Source organism: Echinops telfairi, unplaced genomic scaffold (genome assembly GCF_000313985.2).
Source record: "Echinops telfairi isolate 266 unplaced genomic scaffold, ASM31398v2 ScPeMD7_3533;HRSCAF=4204_0, whole genome shotgun sequence".
NCBI classification, from domain to species: Eukaryota; Metazoa; Chordata; class Mammalia; order Afrosoricida; family Tenrecidae; genus Echinops; species Echinops telfairi.
The window spans coordinates 79,942,565-79,966,936 of NW_022107431.1; the positions used below are offsets into that span (position 1 = coordinate 79,942,565).

The window sequence follows — 24,372 nt, forward strand, 5'->3', positions numbered from 1 at the left end:
GCATCTACGCGCCTCTAATTTCACATTGGGCCAGGAGAACGAAGACCATCATGCTCAGCTGCCTGAGCCTGATTTCTATGAGTTAAGGTCAGACCTTTCAATATTTTAACCAATCCTGACAGCATCCACCCCTCCTATGGCACGCGATTTCTGAGCTGGGCTTGATAGATCATTTTTATCAATGCTCATAACTGGCCCTACATAACTCACAAAGTGGACTAACCTACAGTTTCAGGAGTTACTAAGGAAGCAACTGGTTACAAGTCAGAAACACTCAGAATAGAATTCTTTGTTCAGGATTGCCTGTTCTCAGTCTGAGACATATTTCTTTCTGGTTCTGGGCTTTTTGCTTAGACGTGTGTTACAAGCTTCTTTTAGCTTTTCTGAGTAAGGTCTCAGAGACACCCTACTCCACCCATTAAACCTTTATACACTATATTCCTTTCCCAGTTAAAAAAATAATGAAGTAGTGGAATTGCCAAGATGTTTTAAGGGCTGGTCCTTCGTGTTATCTTTATGTACAAATAGGTAACTGTTGAATAGATTAATAGTCCTGAATTTTAAGAAGCTTTTCTTGGTTCATATAAATGTTCTAGAGCAGATCAAAGTCGGACACACAAGCTTCATTATCTCTCTGCCAGCGATGAAACAACGGGAAAGCGAGTGCTGTGTGTGCCCGCTAAAATGTACAACAGGAGGGTGCGGCGAGTGGGAGAACAGCGGCCTCTGAATTTTTAAAATAGCCTCTTTTAACATTTGTTTTTCTGAACTTTCACTTTGAGTTCTAGAGTTAATAAGCATTTATGACAACAAAGTCACAAATAAAAATACAAATGTCATCATAGAATAGAGTCTCATAACTCTTCTGCAAAGGATTGTGTATTATAGTCGGGTTTGGTAGGTACAACTTAGTAACAGTGCTCAATTGGATGTTACGATTAAACAATGAAAACAAGGAGTCCCAAGAAACAGTCACGGAGAGCAAATGGATGGAAGACCGTTCCCACGGGTCCTGTGTGTTTCTGAGATTGTTAACAGGTTATGGGAGTAGAAAGCCGATTTTGTTTGTTTGTTTGTTTGGACATGTTGTTCTGGAGAGCTGTTCCCTTTCACTCTTGTTCTAATCTCACTGCAATCAAGTCAACTGCAACTCATCGCGACCCTAGAGGACTGGGTAAACTGCCTTCACAGGTTTCTGAGTCTACAGCCCTTTGTGGGAATAGGAAGGTTCATCTTTCTCCCGTGGAATGACTGTTGGCTGCGAACTGCTTACCTTGCAGAGAGCAGCTTACTGCGTAGCCCACTACCCCACCAGGACTACTTGTTAGAAATGCTTAAATCTTCATCGAGTTCTATGCTTATAACTCATAACATGAATTGGTTTCATAATACAACAGATTTGAAAATCTACCAGTTCAAATATCTCTACCCTTTATTTTTTCTTCCATTGTCTTTTGAATTCCATCCAGAATAGATGAAATATCCTTGTGTATTCCCCCATAAATGATCAAAATGCTTTAGACGCCAGGCAGTGTAATATAAGATATAATAATAATTTATAAATTATCAAGGGTGCATGGGAGAGGGGGGCAGAGGAAGGGAGGGGGAGGGAGGGGAAGGAAAATGAGCTGATTCCGGGCACCCAAGAGGCAAGCGAATTTTGGGAATGATGAGGGCAACAAATGTATAGATGTGCTTTACACAATTGATCTATGTATTGTGATGAATTTTATGAGCCCCAATAAATTGATTTTAAAAAAAAGTATGATCAATGCATATTCCTAAGAAGATTATGACTTTTCTCTACAAAATTGAATTTTAAAAAGAATTGAAGGAACGGGAACCTCTTGTTAGCAGTGGATGCAGTAATTACTTTTTGCGATAAAATCTGACTTACTCGTTTTAAATTGTGTCATCTGAATGAGAAATTGCCACTTAAAACTAAGGAGGGAGCAGGAAAGAAAGACATACTTCAATCATCTAAATGAGCAGCGTTACTGTAACCATTGCATTGTACCTCTGTGCGATAAGATGCTGAAGATTTCTTTATAATGAGTTTTTATTAATATATGGACTATGTTATCCTGAGGTGAGCATCACATAAGTAAAGCAATATGGAATATTTGTGTACTTAGAACTGAAGCAAAGCAAGTAATTTAGGTAATTTTATGGCCATTACAGATAAAACTAAATTTTAATACACTTTCTTAATGACCTGCTTGGTTTGGGCCTCTGAGGTTGCACACTTCTAATGGTTAAAGATGTTACTATTTTAATGGTCAAATAACGAGTGTGCTTCTTTTATTACACAAATGTCAGGGTAATATCATTTAGGAGGTTGTGTCTACCAATACTCATGTTATCATTAAGTAATACAGGGTCCAAGTTTAGTTCTTTATATAAAATCCAAGAACTCTACTTTACTTTCTATTTTTGGGTTTCAGCCACAAAATATTATTATTAGAAGGAATATTAGAAGGAATATTCTTTTGAATTCAAGCAACGCACTTCAGTTATCCTCATTATGTTACTGATTTGTACTGAGAAATAAGCATATACAAAATCTGATCTGATTTACATCATAACCTTACCTATTGCTTGGTCTTACCTTCTCTGTAAGATTTGTCTTTTTTGGAAAGCAGTGGTATGCCACCCGATTTGCTCAAACTTATAAGCCTGACAATCTTATTCTAGGTGCTTTTTTTCTTTAATGTTATTTACATACAAGAACACGGAAAATGAGTCTGTCAGAGTGTTGCCCAGGAGGGCACAGGTTTGCATTTCTGCTCTTTCAGTTCCAATAGTATGCCTCTCTTTTCAAAAGGACTTCTGGGATATATTTTTGTTTCAATTACATTTTAGCATCTTCCTCGAATTTTACTATTAAACGAATGCCAGAAACTTCCTCAGTAACATTGTGCACCTGGCTTTTAATGGAAATACTGCTAATATATTTATGACTACATTTGTAGAGAGAAAAAATGCCGAAGCTGGAGAAAGAGTAAATGTTTTTCTGTTTGGTTGAAAATAATTTGATTTTTCATAACAGGATAATGTATATCCTCCTTGTTCAACATTATTTGTAATATATGTAAAAGAATTAAACATGAAGACGTGTGTCAGATAGAGATGCTAATTTTGATATTTTGAAATTTAAATTTTACTAGCACTTTCTGAGCAAACCTCATTTTCTTTCCTTTACCAGTGAGATCCTACAAAACTCTACAGAGAATTTTCAGCTGGGGGAAAAAAAAAAGAAAGAAAACATTTAATTTGACTGGTCTGGGAATCTTTAGTTAGTATTCCTGAGTGATAGATGTCCTGATGCCCTGTGACAGTGTCAAATAAATTCTGTGGTGATCAGATTGTGTCTCTGGAAACATAGTTATTTTTTATTTGTAAACACCCCCCCCCCCTTAAAACTTCCATTTACACTTTTGTGTGTCCTTGGGGTAATGTCACATCTGTCTTATGGCCAACCATAGTGGAGAGGGGGAGGAATCTCTCTCAGTATTACAACGCCAATCTATGCCAGTATCTGTTTCCCCCAAATGTAATAATAATGTTGAAATATAAATGTATGCACAGGTGGTACTCAAGTGAGATACAAGCTCAACAATCCCTTTTCAATAACCTTGCTTTTTTTCACTTTTGTTTATAATTTTCTATAATTTAAAAGTTATGTAGTTTGAATGTTAAGAAGTGTTGTAAATATTTGTTAACTAAATCTTTGTGATTCCCTGTATATTGCGGAATTGCTATCAATTCCTCCTTAGGCCGACTTTGATTTGTAGGGGCTGATGTAATCATTTCTATCTGTATTGTGAGACCTTCTTATGATCAAAATGCACTTTGTTTTTCTCCAGAAATCAAAAATCTCTACGTATGACAAAATGTGGGCTTTCATGAGCAGCAGGAGGCAGTCCGTGCTCGTCAAAAGCAATGAAGAAGGCATCCAGCGCGTGCTCACCTCCGATTACGCTTTCCTCATGGAGTCCACCACCATCGAGTTCGTCACTCAGCGCAACTGCAACCTGACGCAGATCGGCGGCCTGATCGACTCCAAAGGGTATGGCGTCGGCACGCCCATGGGTAGGTTACCCGCAGCGCATGTGCTCGGTTCACTTAGTCACTTGCAATCAGAGGAATGCAGTGCCACCGCGTATCTTTAAACACTGCTTCCCAGCATGCAGAAGAATACTGCCTCTTACCGTATTAAAAAGGGCGAAATTATTTGGAGACAGCCTCTAACTGGCTAATAAGAAGGGAAATTTAATTTGTATGAAGATTATTTCTGAAAATGTCTAGGATTCCACCACCCTATAGTTTAATTTGGGAAAACCTTAGCAAACAAATGCAATTTCACGGTTATTTCTAAAAAGAATGATTAATAAAACGTATATCCCTACCAGCCTCTGCTGCCCTGCCTTCCCAGAAATGTGTCTTTATCCTGTTGGCATGGCTGGCTTTGTTTTTGTTTGGGGTTTGGTTTTTTGGTACAATAGTTCCTGTACTCCTTGGGTCCTTACCTATAATTTGCTGAACAAGGGAATACTACATTTGTAAGTTCTAATGTATTAGGATTTATTCAAGGAAAATAATCACTTTTAGAACTAGTAAAAGCATGATTTTATTTAACACTGAATGTAATAGACTTGTATAAGTTTATAAGTGTAGTAAGAATTGAGCGATTTGTGAAGTATATGAGGAATTTGGAAGATACAAAAAAGATTTAAATTGTTATTTTCAGTTACATAATAGAACTCATAATTTCAAATTTTCCAAAATAATGTCAACATTTACCTAATACAAAGCCTCATACTTAAGTGATTGTGTGTGCGTTTATTTGCAAAACAATATATTATACACACTTTTAAACCAATTTAGATATTTAAAATGTTTGAAATCATGGGGAGAAAAGATACTGTTGAATCATTGCTAAGGAAACTCTCTGTTATAGTTTATTTAAATCAGAAAATGATACATTTTAAAAATAATGTTTTATTGTGTATTTTGGGTGGGTGTTTTGTGGCAAACTAGGTTATGTGGGTGAACCAGAATGAAAACTAGAATGGGAAAAAAAATGACAGTTTTTATGTCCTTATAGAAACATAATTTCCCTTTTATAAAACAAGGACAGGGTGCATGTTGCAGGCAGCCAACTCTCAGGACTGACACAGACGTATCCATTGATGCCTCTTCAAAGATGGCGGCCAGCCATACCCTTTACAGCTCCCCGCGGTGAAACGCATTCTTCCACATCAGGCTCACCAGAAAGGGCTCCCTACATGGGGCCCTGCACCTCTTCAGAGCCTTCCATTGCAGCGCTTTGACTCATAATTTTTCCCGATCTCGTTACCATTTTCCTACTCTCACATTTGAAACGTTCATGTTTATTCTGATTTTTCTGGGTTGGCTATACGTCACCACTTTGAGTGAATTCAAAGCCCTTCCCTTTACCTTCTCATATAAAAGAGGGGGTACCCCCACAAAAAAACAGCATTTTTTTCCCCAAAGCTAAGTATTTAACCAGTTTTTACAAAACAACTTTATCACCCTCAAAGTACTCTCCATTACACTAAGTACATTTGTCAAATGTGCGATTCCATTTCTGGAAACAATTTTCAAACTCATGTTTGGATGGCTGACAGTACCTCCCTCGTTTTATTCTTCACCTCTTTACTATCCTTCCTTGTTCCTCTTCATTTGCGACAACAAAAAGAAGTTTCACGGAGCGAGATCAGGTGAGTAAGGTTCACGGAGCAAGAGATGCATGCTCTTTTTACCAAAAACTGGCAGCACTCAGATGGCTGTGTGATCAGGTGCATTTTTGTGGTGGCAAAACCAGTTCCCCATCTGCCTCAAATCAGGCCCTTTTTTGTTACACACTGTTACATAATATTTTCAGAACCTCTAAATCAGTGGTTCTCAACCTGTGGGTTGTGACCCCTTTGGGGGTCAAACGACCCTTTCACAGGGATCGCCTGATTCATAACAGTAGCAAAATTAGAGTTATGAAGTGAGAACCACTGCTCGAAATAGAAAGCTTGATTAACAGTCTGACCTGGTGGAACAAATTCCAAATGCACCACGAGAAAACATTTTCATCTGTTCGGAAAGTTGATGAATGTCCAGAATGAGGTTGGTAGTCAATTGACATTTCACCTTTTTTGAAATGAGAAAACCACACCTACACTCAAAGTTTGCCCATAGCCCTGCCCTTGTAAGATGGGTTCAACGTTGCCACAGTTTCTGCGACATTTTCCTGAGCAGGAAATAAAATCTCAAGGCTGCACAGTGTTCTCTTAAAAAAATGAAGTACGAGTGAAACTATGTTTATGAAAAAATTCACTGTGACCAGAAAGAACCCAAACTCTGAGGAAGTTGCTCAATGCTCGCCAGTCCATTCAGTGCAATTCTGGTTTTTAGGGTCCCCCTCTGTGTGTCTATGTGTGTGTGAGAGAGACCATTTGGTCTCATATTGACATTTTTTAAAGGTCATGGTTGATCTTCTATATTTGTGAATCAAAATTATTATTAATATAAAAAGGTAGCATAGGGAATCCTCTAGTCTCAACCAGTCCAATAAGCGTGACTTTTGAAGAATGTGAAGTTCTGTTCTATATTTTTATTGCCTTCAGTCAGAGTACATATGTTGTGGCTCTTCTAAGAATGGTAGGTAGTAGTAGCCTGGCACGGTCTAGTTCTGGTCTCGGGTTGGAAGAGGGTGTGGTTCTTGTAGACTATTATGTGTTCCTGCAAACTAGTTTGTTTGAGCTTGGTTTCCTTCATTGCCTCTTGCTACCCTCAGATAAAAAGAAACCAATAGTTGTATTGTGGATGGATGCTGACAGCTTTAAAGATCCCAGGTGCTAAACTTTATGAATTAAATTAGGCCAATTTAGCTAGTAGGCCAATTGATGAATTGACGAAGTGTTTTGTTTCTAAGAAATTTCCATAACTATGCCATCTATATGCTTTACTCTATTTTTGAATACATATGCATACATACATACATACACACATGTGTATATATAGATACACCTATTTGTGCACACATACACTCGCATATATATAGCTAAACAGATTCATAAATAAATACATGCATATGCATATTCCCGCTCCTTTAGTTATTTTAGCTGTTGCAAAATTATATATGCTATAACAATTATTGCATATTATGTTTCCTTGTGCATATCCTAGTAATGTCATTTATCTCAGTCAAGCTGTGCACCCTGCACCTATGTGTGGGGTTACTTTTCCTATTTCTGAAAATGCCCAGTAATTACTATCTAGAGAGCGATTCTGCCACTCCCACCCATGATATGCACTAATCAACATTGGTCTCTCTCTCTATATATATATACACTGTTTTTTATCATTTTAAAAAGTGAGATCATACAATAATTGCCCTCTGGTGATTGAGTTATTCATTCATTATAATGTTCTCCAGGTCTTCCACATGATTAGATATTCTAAGGACTCATCATTCTGTTGTGGTGTCCAATGTGCCAGTACCACATTTTATTCATCCATTCATCTTTTGGTGGACACATGAGTGACCATGGAGATTGTTTTTTGTTTTGACTATTGTGAAAAGTACTTCAGTGAACATAGACATGAAGATGTCTACTCATGTCTCTTTTATTATATCTCTAAGTATATAACCAGAAATGGAATTGCTGGCTCAAAATATATTCCTGTTTGTAACTTTTCATGGAAGTGCCTACTGTCTCTCACAGTGGTTATACAATTTTATAATCCAACCAGCAGTGAGTAAGGATTCTAATCTCCTTATATCCTCACTAGCATTTATTGTTTCCTGTTTCTTTCGTTTAAAAAAAAAGCATTGCCAATTTAGCTGTGGTGAGATAATCTCATTGTAGTTTTGATTTGCATATCTCTAATGACTAATGATTTTAAACATCTTTTCATCTTTTTGTCAGCTGTTAAATAGTTTTGAGACTCAGTGAACTTTTTTATCCTTTCTTATTCTTGATCCTGATGACTGAAATATATTGACATACTTCATTAAAGAAAATGAAAAATGATTCAAAATGAATATATATTAATTATGTACATTTAGGAAGCATTTTTACATATAGACAAATGTATGTTAGATTGTAGTCTTGTCTTATTGAGAAAATGATAGAACAAAACCGACTGAAAACTATAAGATTTAGGGTGTAGGGTTCCTCCCCCCTTTATCAGTTTAACTCTTAGTTGACCAGATTAGCTTTTTACCTTCTTTCTTCTTTTTTTTTTTTAATCAGGAAGTTCCATTTTTATTTGATGGGTACAGTGAGGCAGCACAGGGCTACCAAGGCCTTCATGAGTGCGGGGCCGCCACTTGTCCAAGGGGCCATGGTGAGGGATGTATGTGACCCCACAGCCATCCGGGATGAGGCGCTTCTCAGCCTCCATGTCCTCAAACTCATTGGCATTAAACTTGGTGAAGCCCCACTTCTTGGAGATGTGGATCTTCTGGCGCCCAGGGAACTTGAACTTGGCTCTGCTTAAGGCCTGAATCACATGCTCCTTGTTTTGAAGCTAGGTGCGGATGGACGTGATAACCTACCTGGCTAATGTGGACTCTAGCCACCGTGCATTGAGGTTTCCCAAAAGCACCTTGCATCCCAGTTTGGAGCCTAGTTTAGGGAGAGCAGAAATTAGCCAGGCCAGAGGCATTGAAAAGCAGCCAAATGTTGTCTCCAAGGTCCCTTACGGCAACCTATACATACCAATAGGCTGCATACACTACCGAGGAGGCTTGCTGTTTGCAGCCGTTGCACACCGGCCCCCACGAGGAGGACGGTTGGCTTAATTGGCTGCAGAGCTTTTTACCTTCTTAAGAAAGCTGAGCTATTGTGAAACTGGTCACAGGATTTTGGCAAGGTCACTTCAGAAGAAATTTATGCAAGTTAATTTAAAATCCATATTTCAGATTATGGTAGTATAACAATGTGAATACAGATGATAGATTCATAACTTTCTCAATTCCTCGAATTTTAGTATGAAATTACAGGCTTTCCCTTAATATTATGTAAACTTGCCCTCTTTGCAAGAATTGAACCCATTCCTACTCCCAGTAAATTCTTCATCACAATCATGTTCACTTGCTATCCTGGTAGTTTTTAGTTAATTGACAAAGCTTTGGGCCTTTTTTTGCACTAAGGCAATTTCCCAAAGTGGATGCTACTATCCCCTGAAATGATCCAGGGGAGCTGTAAAAGGAGATACCTACCTTTATGGGTGCTAGTACAACATTTTTAGATTGGGATCTCACTGAGAAATTTTATTTTTCCTGTAAAGAGGTGGTAGGCCAAATGAGGTTGGGAGCCTATGTACTAAACAAAGGCTAACTACGAGCCCTATGCGCCCATTCTGACTCACCTGCAATTTCCAGTTAAAAGCTTGACACATAAATAGTACGAGATCTTATTTGAACCTTGTGTCTGTCTACATATTTATAAATTTTCAAGAAGTAGGATATTCTAATAGGCTATTGATAGGATAATAAACAGGATAATAATTTCACATGGCAAATACTTTAGACTAGAAAGCATATTCTTTTTTACTTATATTGCCAATAGAGTGAATTTAAGTTTTTTAAATGTCTCTTTACAATGAAAATAAGATGTTTAATGAAGTTTGCACATTTTGTTTTAACCTAAATCTGAAGTAGATAAATTTGAACACAGAACTTTAGTTTCAAAGTATCATTATTCAAATCACTCACCTGCTGGTATGGTAACATACTCTTTATTTCTTTTATCCAGATAAATATATTCTTATGTTTAGTTTATTTTGGTGATATTACTTTTCTAACTTTTGAAAAGATCTTATTTACTCTCAAATTAGCATAAATTTAAATGTTTTTGATACTCAGTATATTATGAGAGATCTTAAATTCCTCACGTAACATTATCAAAGAGTGATCTTCCCTTACATATTTTACTGCCAAAAAAAAAAAAGGTTTCACAGTATGTTATGATTTGCTGTTTTATACCCATCTAAGACTATAGTATCTCTTGTGGTATAATTGTAAAGCATTCAGTGACTAACCAAACCATCTTCGGGATAAAAATGTGGCAATCTGCTTGTATAACGATTCATCGATTAGAAGCCCTATGAGGCAGTTACATATGGTTCCATATAATGACTGTGAGTCATAATTGACTTTATAAGAGTGAATTTGACTGGGGTTTTGGACAGAAAATAACATCATGGATTATATCTCTTTACTCATAAAATACGTGTTTATTTAATAAACAGTATGAAATAAACTCCAGTATTCAATGGGATTCTGATTTTCCATGGACCCAACATCATAATCTGCATTCCCAGAAGACTTAACAAGCATTTGCCTTTTTGCCATCTTTGCTTAAAAACTCAAAATCTCACTACTATAGAGTCCATGCTGACTCATCACAATATGACCAGATAGAACTGCCCGCAGTGAATTTCTGAGACTGTCACTCTTTACAGAAGAGGAAACCCCATCTTTCTCACCCACAGCAGCTGGTGGTTTCAAACTCCTGACCTTGTGGTTAGCAGCCCAACACGTAACCATGGCACATCCAAGCTTCCTTTATCTTTGTCTCATCTTATAGAATATTCTTTATATTATATAGGCATATGTGGTTCGAGGCAGAATATTAACAGAGAAACTACTATGAGTCTTTTGGAGTGGGAAGTCAGAATTGAAGACAGTACAACATAGATAGTGTTTCCTTGAAACAACATGTACCCTTTGCTTTGTCTGTCCTACCTCCTCCTGTGTGATTCATCAAGGATCCCGCCAGCACCACTCATCACCCAGTGGGATGATCACTGCCCCAAGTAAGCAGTGAGATTGCTGAATGACTCAGAGAGAAGCTATTTAATTAGGAAAGCTCTGTTTACACAAAAATATCTTAGTGGAGCAATCAACAATGATGTGAAGGTAAATGCTAAATAAGCATAAGCTGGTTTAATTAAGTTAGGGTGACATTAAATCTCATTCATGGTTTGCCTAACTGCAGCAGTGTTATTTGAATGCGGCATTTGCAGGATGGTAGACAGTTGAAGCTGTAGGTGTTTTTACCCATAATAAATCAACTGAAATTCTTATGCATTCAAAAGAAAATGAAAGCAAAGTAAAAGAAAAATGAAAACTAAACAAAAACAAACGTCTGAGTGGAGTAAAACCAAAACAAGCAAATTAGACAAGATTTCATTAAGGAATATATAAAATGTGTGAGTAGCTGCAGCCTGGCATCTCAGTTCACCCCAGTGGATCATCTACTGATCTGAACAGAGAGGGTTTTACTTAATGGTGCTTTTGACTGCACTGCCTCCCTCCGACTCCCCAAGCTGAAAGCCCTCTTTGTTGGCTCTTTGGAATGTTGAGTACCTACTGCTCTTGGAGCGGGAAGCAGACTCAGCAGTCCATGGGTTAGCAGGAAGCAGCAGTCCAGAAAAAAGCCATTAGGGCCAGTTGGTAATATTTTGCTATGCTGTGTTCAATTTGGTAGAAATATTGTACACTGACTAGAAGGTCTAATTGAAATTATTGCTATTTTCAGCAATGAGCCCATGGCATGCACGCTGTTTGTTAGTTTCCTCATAATTTTTTATAACCGGCATGTTGTATGAGACAGCTGAGAAGCAAATGAAGGAGATTGTGCCCATGTCTGTCTGCATCGTCGATGATGCCGAATGTAATCTTGGTTGGCTTCTATTTTGCTTTTGGTATTAAATATCAATTGTAAGTTTCCAAGAGTCAGTGAGAAAACCCAAATTAATCAGAGTCATAGAATTACAGAGATATGTGCTAGCCATGAAGTCTGTAAAAAAATCAGTAAAGATGAAATGAATAATTTAAGGCCATTTTTAATTGTTTAATTTATAGATGATTTTACCACTCACAAAAATGATGTACAAATTTTATTTTTATGATTTTATTAATTTGGATAAAAATATTAGAGGGTATTTCAACTTTGTAATTCAATTTTAAGGTTACTTTTACAAACTAATATACACGATATTATTTTATATTAATTTGTATGATGTAGCAATTATCCTATGTAAATTTTATCTCATTATAATGCCCATACACATGATCCATATAAAATTAGAAATGCTTTCATGGGTTGCATCATGGCTTTTGTTGGTACAGAGGTGGCGTTTTGACTTGGGAACAATGGATTTTCTCCCTTTAACTTCCGTTTGAACACTTGAAATTCACTGAATATGTTTCTGTATTAATCTTTATTTGATGAAGGAAAAAATGTAGAAGCAGTATCAGGGAAAGCATGCTGTTTGTTTAAAACAGATGCCAGTGTTAATAAAAATAGAAGTGAGTATAAGAAGCATAATTTTCCCTGTTTTTCTCACCATCCATTTCTAGCACTCCCAATTCATCATATAATAAGTACTGTAATGTTCATCATTATAGATGCATAAAATCATCGGCCTTCAGTTGTTCAGCTTTAGTGAAATGAATGAATACATTTGTCTTCATTAGTGGAACATAATGCACAAAAATTGATGCAAATTATTCATCTTTCTGTAGGTCAAACCTCCCATTAAAATGCATTCTATTTTTTCATTGCAAAAGTACGATAATTTTTAACATTGGTGAAATAATTCTACAAGGATAAATCTAGACATGATCATTTTTTGGGAGTTTGAATTATTTTCTCAAAAAGTCAAGTTCTAAGAATCCCTGGCATGTTTTATTGTGTCTAGATTTCATGTCACTGAAAATAGATGAGAGTCTCAGTGAGCTATAGACTCTCTAGACATCACCACTGGACTCTGCATGTTAGACTCCAGGAAGCCTCCAGAAGGAATTTGATGACTGCTGAGCATCAGTGTGCATAGCCTTCTTTGCAGGTGCTGGCCAAACAGTGCCCAAGAAGTGCACAAGTGCATGATTCACATAAAAACAGAGTCATTTCTTATAAATATGCAAAACATTGGGCCACTTAACAAATTTAGTGTTCTTGCTTATCATTTAAATATGAATTTAAATTATATTTCAAATTGGTAAATGATAAACGGTTCCATCCCGTCATCTTTGTGTCTAGAGTAGTGAGTGAGATTAATGAACCAGGCTTGTTAGGGGAAACAAACAACACACACACACACACACACACACACACACACAAAGTAAAAGCATAAGTTGGAGTGAAATGTATAAGCAATAAATGCCTAATGATAGTGAATTACATTCATTGTTGTTATGTGATAGCTATATTCTTAACATGCTACACAGAGCATGTGCCACATTAGTTAGATATTTTGTGGGTAAATCTTACTGCCATCTGGGTGTCAAAGGCATTCTAAGTCAAAATTCTTAGCCTCGCTGAGACTCAGTATACGTTAGGCTCTTGAAGAAAAGACATGGGGGCCCTATATGGCTTCCTGCAGGTTTAGCAGGGAGCCTGAGAATCGAACTCTACACCAGTCCAAAGCCAATTGCCAACCATTCTTCTCATGGTACTCTATATTTCTCTGCAGTGTCCAATAATCCATTGCTGCACAAGTAAGGATTAAAAAAAAAGTTTCTTTTCCACATGAACACCTTTTCTCAGCCAGCAGCCACGTGTCTCTCTGGGCCTTAGCCTTTCAAACCACACATTCCCTTGACCTTGGTCTTGTTTTTGTATGTGCTTAGGAGCCTGGCCATCTATCTCACTGCCTCCTGGACTTGGTGTGGCTCCTCTGGTCCTTCTGCTGCCTCCAGCACTTCAAATAGGAATTCCGTAGGTTGTTCACTGGTGGCTCTTCCTTTACAAACTTGGGGATCTCTGTTCCTGCTTCTGAGATGACCATCTCACACCTAAGGAATGGCAAACTGACCAAACCTGAGTAAGGGCTCTGGGTACATTATTTGTATGGTCAGACCCAATCATTTGATAGGAATTATAGAAAAATGAATATAAGAGCTATTAATAATCAGCTTCACTTCCCCAGAGTTGTGGTAAGTTTAAACTTATAATTTTATAATTTTTAGAGTATGTTACTCAGAGCAATTATATAACAAAAATATTTAAAATAGCTGAAAGAAACATATAATAATAATAGAAATGATCCAATGGCCTTTGAGTTGCTGTAGTTTTAATTTTTTTTTTTGCGTCACAGATCTTTTTTATTACTGTAAAACATTGTGTCTCAAACAAAATAGTGTTATGTCAATCAAATGATGTTGTGATTTTTTTCTATTATAGATATCCCTAAATGCACACAGATAATGTGGGTAAATCAATAGATATATCTTTAGATTTTCTTGAAAATTTTTCATCTTAATATATATATATTTTAAAACATTTTATTAGGGGCTCATACAACTGTTATCGCAATCCATACACACATCAATTGTGTAAAGCACATTTGTACATCTTTCTCAAAACATTTTCTCTCCACTTAAACCCCCGACATTAGGTCCTCATTTTTCCCCTCCCTCCCCACTCCCCACTCCCTCATGAGCCCTGGATAGTTTATAAATGGGTATTTTGTCGTATCTTGCCCTGTCCGACGTCTCCCTTCACCCACTTTTCGGTTGTCCGTCCCCCAGGGAGGAGGTCACATATAGTTCCTTGTAATCGGTTCCCTCTTTCCTACCCACTCTCCCTTTACCCTCCCTGTTTTGCCCCTCACACCACTGGTCCTGTAGGGCTCATCCGCCCTGGATTCCCTGTATTTTTTCATAAACGTTATGTATCAAGAATTATTGAATTTATTATAGGTAAGTGAGAGTTAGGATACTGGCCCATTGATAACTAATTAGAAATGCATTATTCCAAAATCTAATTGGGATTTTATCATTGAGTATGTTTTAGTTAAGTAAACATCATTTTTGGGCAAGAAGGAAATTAGTATCTTTGTAAAGATAAGTCAATTTCCGTTTTCAAATATTACTTAAACAAATTATTTGTTATTTCTTCAAGTAGTCCTAGAGTAGTGAGTAAGCAGAGTCCTGGGTATATTAAAAGCATCATCTCTAGGATATGTCCATTTCCTTTACCTTTGGTTCATAAACAAAAATGTTATCAGTCTTCAAGCTCATTGGCTCGGTAAAATAATGAACGTACAATTAAAATAAAGATGTTTGGAAAGACACATTTTACACAAAAATAGGAAAAATTACACAGTGTACCTCAACAAGGGTCTGCTCAGAGGGATGGAATTCAGTAAGGCCCACAACAGGTCAAATTGCAAAGAGGAATTGAAATCTAATTTCAAGTACACATAGTACATTTGCTTGGAAAATTACCCTCTGCGTCAGTTTTAAAGTTCTTGATAATTATAAGGCTAACAACTAAAGAATGGTTTCATTTTTAAAGTTCTAAATTTGATGATCCGTTCAGTAAGGTTTCATATTGAATTTGCCACAAACACAGCACCGTGAGGAAAACTTTCCTAACATGTCCATTTCTACTACTCTTGAAATGATTGCACACAGACAGACACCCAGACGGTAAGGGAGGCAGGCCTTTCCTCCTCTTTGCATACGTAGCGTCAGAAGTGTGGACTTTCAGTCCCCAGGCAGAAAGGTGAGAGAAATCTACCTCATGATCCACGTGGAACGAGTCTCTGTAAATGTGTCAGGACCAGGAAAAATAGTTTGCTCTTCTGTATGTATGATAATATTTGACCTTTTTCTTTTCTACATACGTGAGAGTACACTCCACATTTGAATGAAAGGCAACAGGCTAAAACATATACATTATAACATGAATTTATTTTTTTTAAATTATTGATCTATATTTCAGCACCAAACTCACTATCATCGAGTGGATTCTGACTCAGGCCAATCCTATAGGACAAAACTACCCCTTTTGGTAGAGAATAAATATTTACAGAAGAAAACCTGACCGTTCTGCCCCAGAGACGTGTCTGTTGACCGTATCATTAGCAAGCCAATGTGTGAGCCACGCTGCTCTGGCCTCCTTCTCAGGTGTCTCATAGAAACATCTGCCTTCATACTCTTAGACGCTTGCAGAATGAGCCAAGTGTTTGGATTTGAGATACTCTGACCATCATTTTCCTTTCAGACACAGGCTCTTCTAAGCCAAGAATGTATGTAGAAAGAGAAAAGAGGGCTCTTTCTGATATTTGTAACATTGTGTCCATAGGTGTGTTTTGTGGCAGTGCAAACTCTAAGTGAGCAGGGTTCCAGTTTAGTACATTCATTACCTAGAAGTAGGCGTCCTTGTATCATTAGAATAGATTGTCTGTGCTTAGCATTTAGTCCCTTGTGGAGAGGCTGTGGGGATTCAAAGAAAAGAGACTCAGATCTGAGACTTGCCCTCAGCGCACTTCCCACAGCTCGCAGAGGGAAATAATGAAATGCATGACCCCAAGGGACGCCAAATGTTGTCACAGAGAATCACGACATGCTTTGATCCGAAAGCAGAGGAGCCTGGGTGTTCCTGTGGCCGCCAAGGGAATTTGTGTCAAGATAGGGAAAGATAAGTAGGTTTATCTGCATATAAGGAAATTCCAACAGATAATCAGCGGAAAATCCGATAGCCCTATAAGCAGTGAGAAATACAACTGGTTTTATAACTGGCATGTTAGGTGTCAGGAAAAGAGAATGCAATTAGAAAGGCATTTGCGGTTTCATAAAGAAATGGGTTATATGGTAGCTCTAGTCATGCAGAGTGTACTCTATAGCACACAGGTTACCAGACTTATTTGGCCTACCAGCCTCCTCTCAGAGGACAGAAACAATAACCAAAGATGACCCTGTGCCAGCTTGGCAATTAGAAGCTTCTTGTATAACCCACAATCTAGGAGAAGTGTAGGTATCTACTGTTGCAGCCCCCCTGTATTGTCCCAGCATTCATCTGGGGGCCATGTCATCCAATTTGGAAAACACTGCATCAGTTTAGAACACCACTGTGGACATTTAAGCAACAGGCAGTCAACCTGCGAGTACCTAACATCGGCCACAGCATCATGGAGGGTGGCTCGCTTTGATGGGACATTCACCATTCTACGATTCAGATGTTTGCCTAGTCTTTTTTATGGATGAATTCCCTATATTCCAATCAAATCATAGACATTGAGATACTTTCTAAAGCAAATACAAGAAACGGTGACAGCAACATCCCAGCCAGGTTTAAGCTGCTGCCATAAAGAAAATCAGGCTCGGATGTGTTGTTGTTAGCTGCTATTCAGTTCATTTCAGTGGAGGAAAACCACGTGTGTGCAGAGCAGAAGAACTCCTTCAGGAGGATGTGACCTTCCAGAAGCAGATTGCTGGGTTTGTCTTCCATGTCCTGCCTCTGGCTGGAGGCAAGCACCGACTCGGTTAGCAGTCTGTAATGGAATCATTTGGGCTCTGCAGGGACTCCAAGATACATTTCCTTACTATTTATAATAGTTGCTTCATTTAAAATAAGATTAAAATTACAAGATAGTTACTTTTGCATTTATAAAATGACAAGATATAGTTGTAAGCACACAAAACCAATTATTAAATAATGTATAAATTTATCTGTGCATGCATTCAGAAAATATTGTGATATATATAAACATATATATTGTTTTATATATAAACATATGTAGTGTTTTATATATAAACATATATATTGTTTTATATCTATAAGCATATATATATAAACAAAGCAGACAATTCCTATCTCCACGGAAATTGTAGCTAGTCTTAGTTGGCTAATTCTGCAATAAAATATTACAAAGCTGATTACTGTAAAGCACAGAAAATGTTATTTACTCACAGTTTCTCAGCCAGCAGTTCAGATCAGTTTTTTGACTGAGTTATATTCCTCCATGGCTCTTTCCTAGCTTCTGGTGGCCCTCTGCTTCTTGGCATTCCTTTACTGCCTCTGTCAGGCAGTACTTTTCTTCTTCAGTGTCTATTCTCTCTTCTTCTTCTTCTTCTTCTTCTTCTTCTTCTTCTTCATGAGACAGGACTCAGAAGAGATTAGGTTTAGGATCCACAGTACTCTGGATAGATCTCATTAACATAACAAAAACAGAGCCCAATTTTCAAAGGATCACATACACAAGTACAGGAACAAACATTTCAGCATATATTTTTGGGAGACATGATATCATAACATAGCCTTTATTGAGTAATCACACAAATCAATTATTTTATTAAAAATTATGACAAATTTTATAGGGATAAAGTTGTCAAGACATTTAATAATAAAATTACTGGTCAAATAAACATAGAACTGGAGACATAAGGAAAAAATTTTTAATGTAAAACATAAAATCTGCATTAGTGCTTCATAAATACACATAGTGAGAGAGGAAGACTCCTGAGAGACTAGAAACCCTGCTACATCTAAGGAAAAGTTCTACCAGAATTGTATCTTGATTTCAGATTTCTTGGAATATATTGATCATATACCCTGGGCCCTGAGCAGTTCATCTAAGGAAGTCTCCTGGCACAGTCGGTCTTGTGTGGAATTGCTAACCTCAAGGTTAGCCTTGGAAACCACCAGGGGCTCCCCAGGGAAAGAGGAAGTCTTCTGCCCCAACAGGGTGACAGCCTGGGGCTCCCACACGCACAGAGCTGCCCTGTCTTACGGGATGGCCATGAATCAGAATTGACTCGATGGCAGCGCGTTTGATTTTTGGTTAGCACTTCATCTCAGCACAGGATACTTATGTGCTTATTTAATGTGATGCCTGTAACTATATAATGAATGCTTACTTACGTCCAATAGACTGTGTTATGGATTTGTGTCTTCCAAATATGCATGCTGCTGGGAGTTCTTTCGTAAACATTAACATTGGCAACAGCACTGTCCTCTAAGAACCATAGTTGATGTCCATAGCAAATGCCTTCAATCCTTTTGTGCTGAGAGATCTTTATCTGATTATAAAGACAATTGTACCAACAAAGGCCATTATCTATTGATACAAGTACAAAGACATGTAGAACAATTTATAAAATCATTTGCCACTAGCTACTTCTAGGTAGCCAATACTAGAAGTGTGAAATACAAATGTTTATGGATTTTACTCTATTCAATTTAATAAGAAATTCAGAAAATAAAGTATTACTGTTTTTGAGAATCGTGCTAGATGCATTAAAGTAAATATTGAGTGATTATTTACCCCTGGCAGGTAGTCTGCTTTTAACCAACATTTAAAGAAAACCAAGTGAATTGTGCAAATTTGTTTTAAAATATGTATCGGATAAAACTCCTCTCAAAGAAAAAGGACATTCAATTTAATTATTTGAGACAAGTCCAGGAAGGCTATACATTTATAGAATATGGAATAGTCACCAAAATTATATAAGCAGTGTATTTCAGAAACCATAATATCTTAGATTAATGAAAAAATTTAGAAAACCTAAAACTGTTAGTAGTCTATATTGTAGAAATATCTTCTGGGCCCCAAAGGTAATAATGAGTACCAGGCTCTTATTTAACTGCATTTTGCAAAGCATGCAATATAAACAGATCAATATAATTAAGAAATATAAAATGAAGAAAACTGAAAACTTTGGGGAAACTAAAAGCTGGGGAAGATTCATCAGAATTAAAGAAAACAGAACCCATTCAGTAGTTTAACAAAATGTTTAAAGAATCTGAATGCTATCAAATAGAACAAAAGCTGTGTAAATTCCCAAAAAGTTCCCCTCATAATGCCAATTCTTGTACGTAAATATGTTCAAATAAAATTTGCTCCTTAAATTATCTTGCTTTGGGACTTGCAATTCAGATGTGAAGATGTGTTTCAAGAAAGGTCGTATGATCTTAATTCTTATGACATGATGTTTTATGAAGTAAATAGAGTTATAGAAGGAAAAGTATAAATGAAAACGTAAGTTGATAAAGTGTGGTGTAATAAAGTGTAAATACCAGAAAAATTAACATACAGCAACATATTTTTACAGAAAGAAATGATATGATAACAGTAAAAAATATTGTGATCTAAGGCAATCTTTACGGCATCCTGGTGACAGAGTGGTGAAAGTGCTTTGCTGCGAAGCAAATGGTTGGGGGTTTAAATCTACCAGCTACTGACAGAAAGAAAGGGATTGCCCAGGAGCTCTATGGGCAATTCTGCTCTACTGCCAAACTGTAAAAATAGTATTTTAAAGTAGTGCAGCTTGTTATTGTCAATATGGAAATTGGTTTAAATAATCAATGAAAGCCTTGTTGAGAGCAAAAATAGATAAAAGTTAACGGTCCTAATTAAAAATGAATGGTCCAAAGGCCAAATCCACGCTTCAGAAATGTTTGGTCTGCTTTGTAGAATGGGTTTATTACTACCCCCCATTGTTGCCTAATTGATCTTTATGTTTTAACCTGTTCTTCAATTATTTTCTTATTGAAAATCTCAACTCTTTTAGAAAAAAATATTTCAAGAGATTTCATTAAACACGAAATTATCTGATCAACCTGGGTTAAATTCCCACCGGGTTTTATGAAAACTGGACTGTTAGATTTTGCAGATTGTCAGAGACTTTGCCTAAGTTTGTTCATTCATTTATGACTCCTTGTCTCCCCCCTTAGGTATTTGGTAATTCACATTCTGTTATACTATGTATGCCAGAGTTGCTAGTCAAACTGGGAGTTCTTTTGCTAAATGCACATCTTGCTGAGAGGCAATCTTACAATGTGCAGCCTTAGCTGTTCTCAGTCGACTGCTCAATGCTATCAGTTCTTTATTGGCGAGACATAAATGGAGAGAGATCTGACCTGTGTGAATCTTAAAGCCTATCTAACTAATCACTGCTCCCTTCATTAGACCTAATCACATGACATTCATGCCCCAAGGAGGATGAAGCATACTTTTGTTCTTTGATTTCTTGAGAGTTTCCAAGAGGTGAAATTTAAGTTCACATTTGCCTTTAACAAGAATCAAGGTAGAAATACTGTCCAAGGAATACCAAATGACCTATAATAAAGAAAACAAACCCATTGTTTAATTATTTTTCCTTTTTAAATAGAATTAAATTTATCAACTATGATAGTATTCTGTTATTGATTCTATTGCCTGTATTCTTAAAAACAATACACTGGGTATATTAATTATCTGTATTTTATTTAAACAATACCACGTTATTCTGTACAGGAAACAAGTGTGTGTCAAGGTTTACGATGAACGGACAATTCTTTTATTCCCACACAGTGTAAAAAATAGCAGATCACAACATGTCTGTCATTTGAGGAAGATTGATTTGCTGCAGCTTGCTTTTGTCTTGTTAGGATCTTAAACCTGTAAGAGAGAATGTTGCTGTTTGTCTTATCATTCATTTTTATTTTTTCCCATCATTGTTGGGAATGCATGGGGCAGAACATACGCCGATTTAACAGTTTATAGTTGCATGATTCAGTGACGTTGATTACATTCTTTGAGTAGGACAATCATTCTTACTCTCCTTTTCTGAAATGGAGGAGTGGCAGTTCAATGATATGCAAGCTGGCAACAGAAAATAATATTCTTTCAAAATTGTTCACGATGAGAAATGAAGTAGCACAAAATACTACTCAGCTGGCTCCCAAAATGTTTTATAATTGAAAGTCTACTTTTCAAGTAAACAGCTTAAAATGTCCTACTTATAATTATTTTTCCATTTTCCTAAGTGTATAAGCACTTAATTTAATTCAGATATGGCATTTCTAATTTAAAGGCAAGTTTGATTAACTATAATTTACAATTTAAATGAAATTGTTATTTCTTTAATTAGTCAGATCATATTTGCATAGGAAACACTTGCTTCTGTCCTTTCCAGTCGGGCCACTCTGAATAGGCTCCGACTTGACCCAACAGCATTGGGCTTTTGGTGATTATGTGAGAAATGCGTGGGGATCGGGTCCCTCTGTAGATGACAGAGAGAGACAAATGGATACCAGTACAAAACCAAGTGATCATCCACAGGGTTTCCAAGGCTGGACATCTCATATCTATCTCTTGTGAAAGAGCTAGTGGCGTTGAACTTCTGACCCTATGACTGGCATCGGATCATAAAGCCACTGCAACATCAGGGCTCCAAGATATTCAATGCTAATATAAGTTCAGAAATTAGATGCCATAGCCATCCAGTCCATTCTGTTCAGAGTGACTTGATGTAGGGTTTCTGAGACTACAAATCTTTACAATCGCAGAAAGTCTGATCTTTTTGCTATGGAAGTCTGGTGGTTTTGAACCTCTGACCTGGTAGTTAGCAGCCCAATATTTATTCCACAACAACTATCTATTTAGAAATGTGGACCCCATACATGCTATTACCAGGTGCCTCACACGGTCTAATAAGTGTTCAAAGTAAATAGTAGTATATATTGTTCCAGCCCATTGATATTGGAAGTTTTTGAGGAACAAAACCTAAACTGAGTTTTAGCATCAGAGAAGTGATTACAAGAAAGTTTAGGGCGAGGGAAAGCTGAGAAGTATAAAACATTTTTTCCTAGTATAACTGGGAATTATTGTATGATGAAATTAATATACTAGAGTTCAAATGATAAGAAATAGCGCTAGCCATATAGAACACCATTCTCGGCAGAAGTACTGGAAAATGTTGAATAGAAAACATTTGGTTTCTACATCTGATTAGATATAGTCAAACCAAACCAAACCTATTGTCTTCAAGCCAATTCCATTCCATAGCAACCTTATCGTCCAAAGTACAACTGCCCCTTTGGGTTTCCAAAGCTATCATTCTCTATCGGAACAGAAAGCCTAATCTGTCCCCCATGGAGTATCTGAGGGTTTTGGATTGCTGACTGTGAGCCTAGTGCCTTAGCTTACAACCCACTACCACCCCAGCAGGGCTTCCCTGAACAGATAGACACGCACACAAGAAAAAGAAACTGCATATTCCGGCGGGGACAGCTAGGACTCCTCCAACTTTTCAATGAAATTTCATTTTTATGTTTTGGATGCTTCTAGAAGCCAATTAGAAAAGGTATTCCTTATCGTGATTCTACTTACCTACTTCTTTCTGGCGTGCCTGCATCTGCTGAAAAAGTCGTGTTACGTTAGCCTTGCTGTATCAATCAAATAAAACCAACATGTACTGTGTTCCCCCTATATTTTTGAGTAGACTTTTAACTACTTTTAGAAAAATTTAGTGTTAGATATATCTAGAGAGAGGCATTTTTGAGTAGAAATACAATGATCAACCACAATGAATGTATGTGGAAATGTTTAACGCTTTTCTATAAGCAGAAAGCACAGATAGATGGATTTGTAAAGAAATATCACAGGTTCAGTATAGTATTTTAGGAAAGAAAGTTAACTTTTTTTGACTATTTTTGGGTGCAAAAAAGCAATCAAACCAACCCTTGAGATTTTGAAAGATGCATGTACTATAATTTTTATTTTTAAAATGCTTCTGGGAAAACAATTAGAAATATATTACTTATTATGGAATAGCTAATGCAGATGAATATATACTCCTCAGAATGCATCCTAAATTTAATTTATGTTGGTGCCTGCTTTGAAAAGAACATCTCCCCCAAGGCTTAGAATGGTGAACAAATAAACAATGAAATGATCTTGTCTCATCGGGCCATAAGGTCCTGGACTTATGAGATAATTAGCTTTTTAAAAATAATCTGAGTCTGTATCAGCCTTTACATTTTATTATTCATATCAAACATAAAATCTGAATGAACCGCTTACTAATTGTACTTTGTTATGGATGTAGTTTGTTTAATAATGGTTGTCCTATATTGGGAAGCAAAAACATTCACAACTATCTAAGAATTGAGGTTAAACTATTTGACGAAAACATTACTTTCATGGTAGAATGATTACAAGACATTGACTGCAACTATAGATACTTGGACTCTAATTCTATTTGTAGACTCCCACTTACTAGGTTAATTATTTTCCTCTTTCTGAGCTGGGACTACCTTTCGGAAAGACACATTCTTTTTCTTTAAAACAAAATCTGTTCTACCCTTTGAAATCCAGGAAGATCATGTCTTATTGAGCTCACTAAACTCCTATTCTCGGTCCTTCCCAGGTGCTTTTTTTCTACTGAAAATAAACATTGACACATTGTGGACCATGTGAACATTTCTCTGCCCCGCCCCCCTCTGTATTATGCTAATCTTTTGTTATGGATTTCTGGTTTCTTGGAGCTGTTTGTCATATGTTTTTCTCCTGTTATAGGTTCTCCATACAGAGATAAAATCACCATAGCGATCCTTCAGCTTCAAGAGGAAGGCAAGCTGCACATGATGAAGGAGAAGTGGTGGAGGGGCAATGGTTGCCCGGAGGAGGAGAGCAAGGAGGCCAGCGCCCTGGGGGTTCAGAACATCGGTGGCATCTTCATTGTGCTGGCAGCTGGCTTGGTGCTCTCGGTTTTTGTGGCTGTGGGAGAATTTTTATACAAATCCAAAAAAAATGCTCAATTGGAAAAGGTAAATGTCACTCTTTTAC

The 24,372-nt window shown here is 37.0% G+C and overlaps 1 protein-coding gene and 1 non-coding gene across 2 annotated transcripts in view; one reads left to right on the plus strand and one right to left on the minus strand.

Moving 5' to 3' along the window:
• The window catches only part of GRIK2 (glutamate ionotropic receptor kainate type subunit 2), a 754,527-nt gene that overhangs the window by 714,048 nt on the left and 16,107 nt on the right, over positions 1–24,372 (plus strand). The window contains exons 14-15 of the mRNA XM_004710894.2: positions 3,867–4,092; positions 24,103–24,353. Of these exons, the coding sequence (XP_004710951.1) occupies positions 3,867–4,092; positions 24,103–24,353 (477 nt within the window). The remainder of the gene's footprint in view (positions 1–3,866; positions 4,093–24,102; positions 24,354–24,372) is intronic.
• Positions 8,704–8,834, minus strand: LOC115871078. The gene has a single exon (XR_004047067.1). It is a non-coding gene; the product is annotated as a small nucleolar RNA SNORA70 (small nucleolar RNA).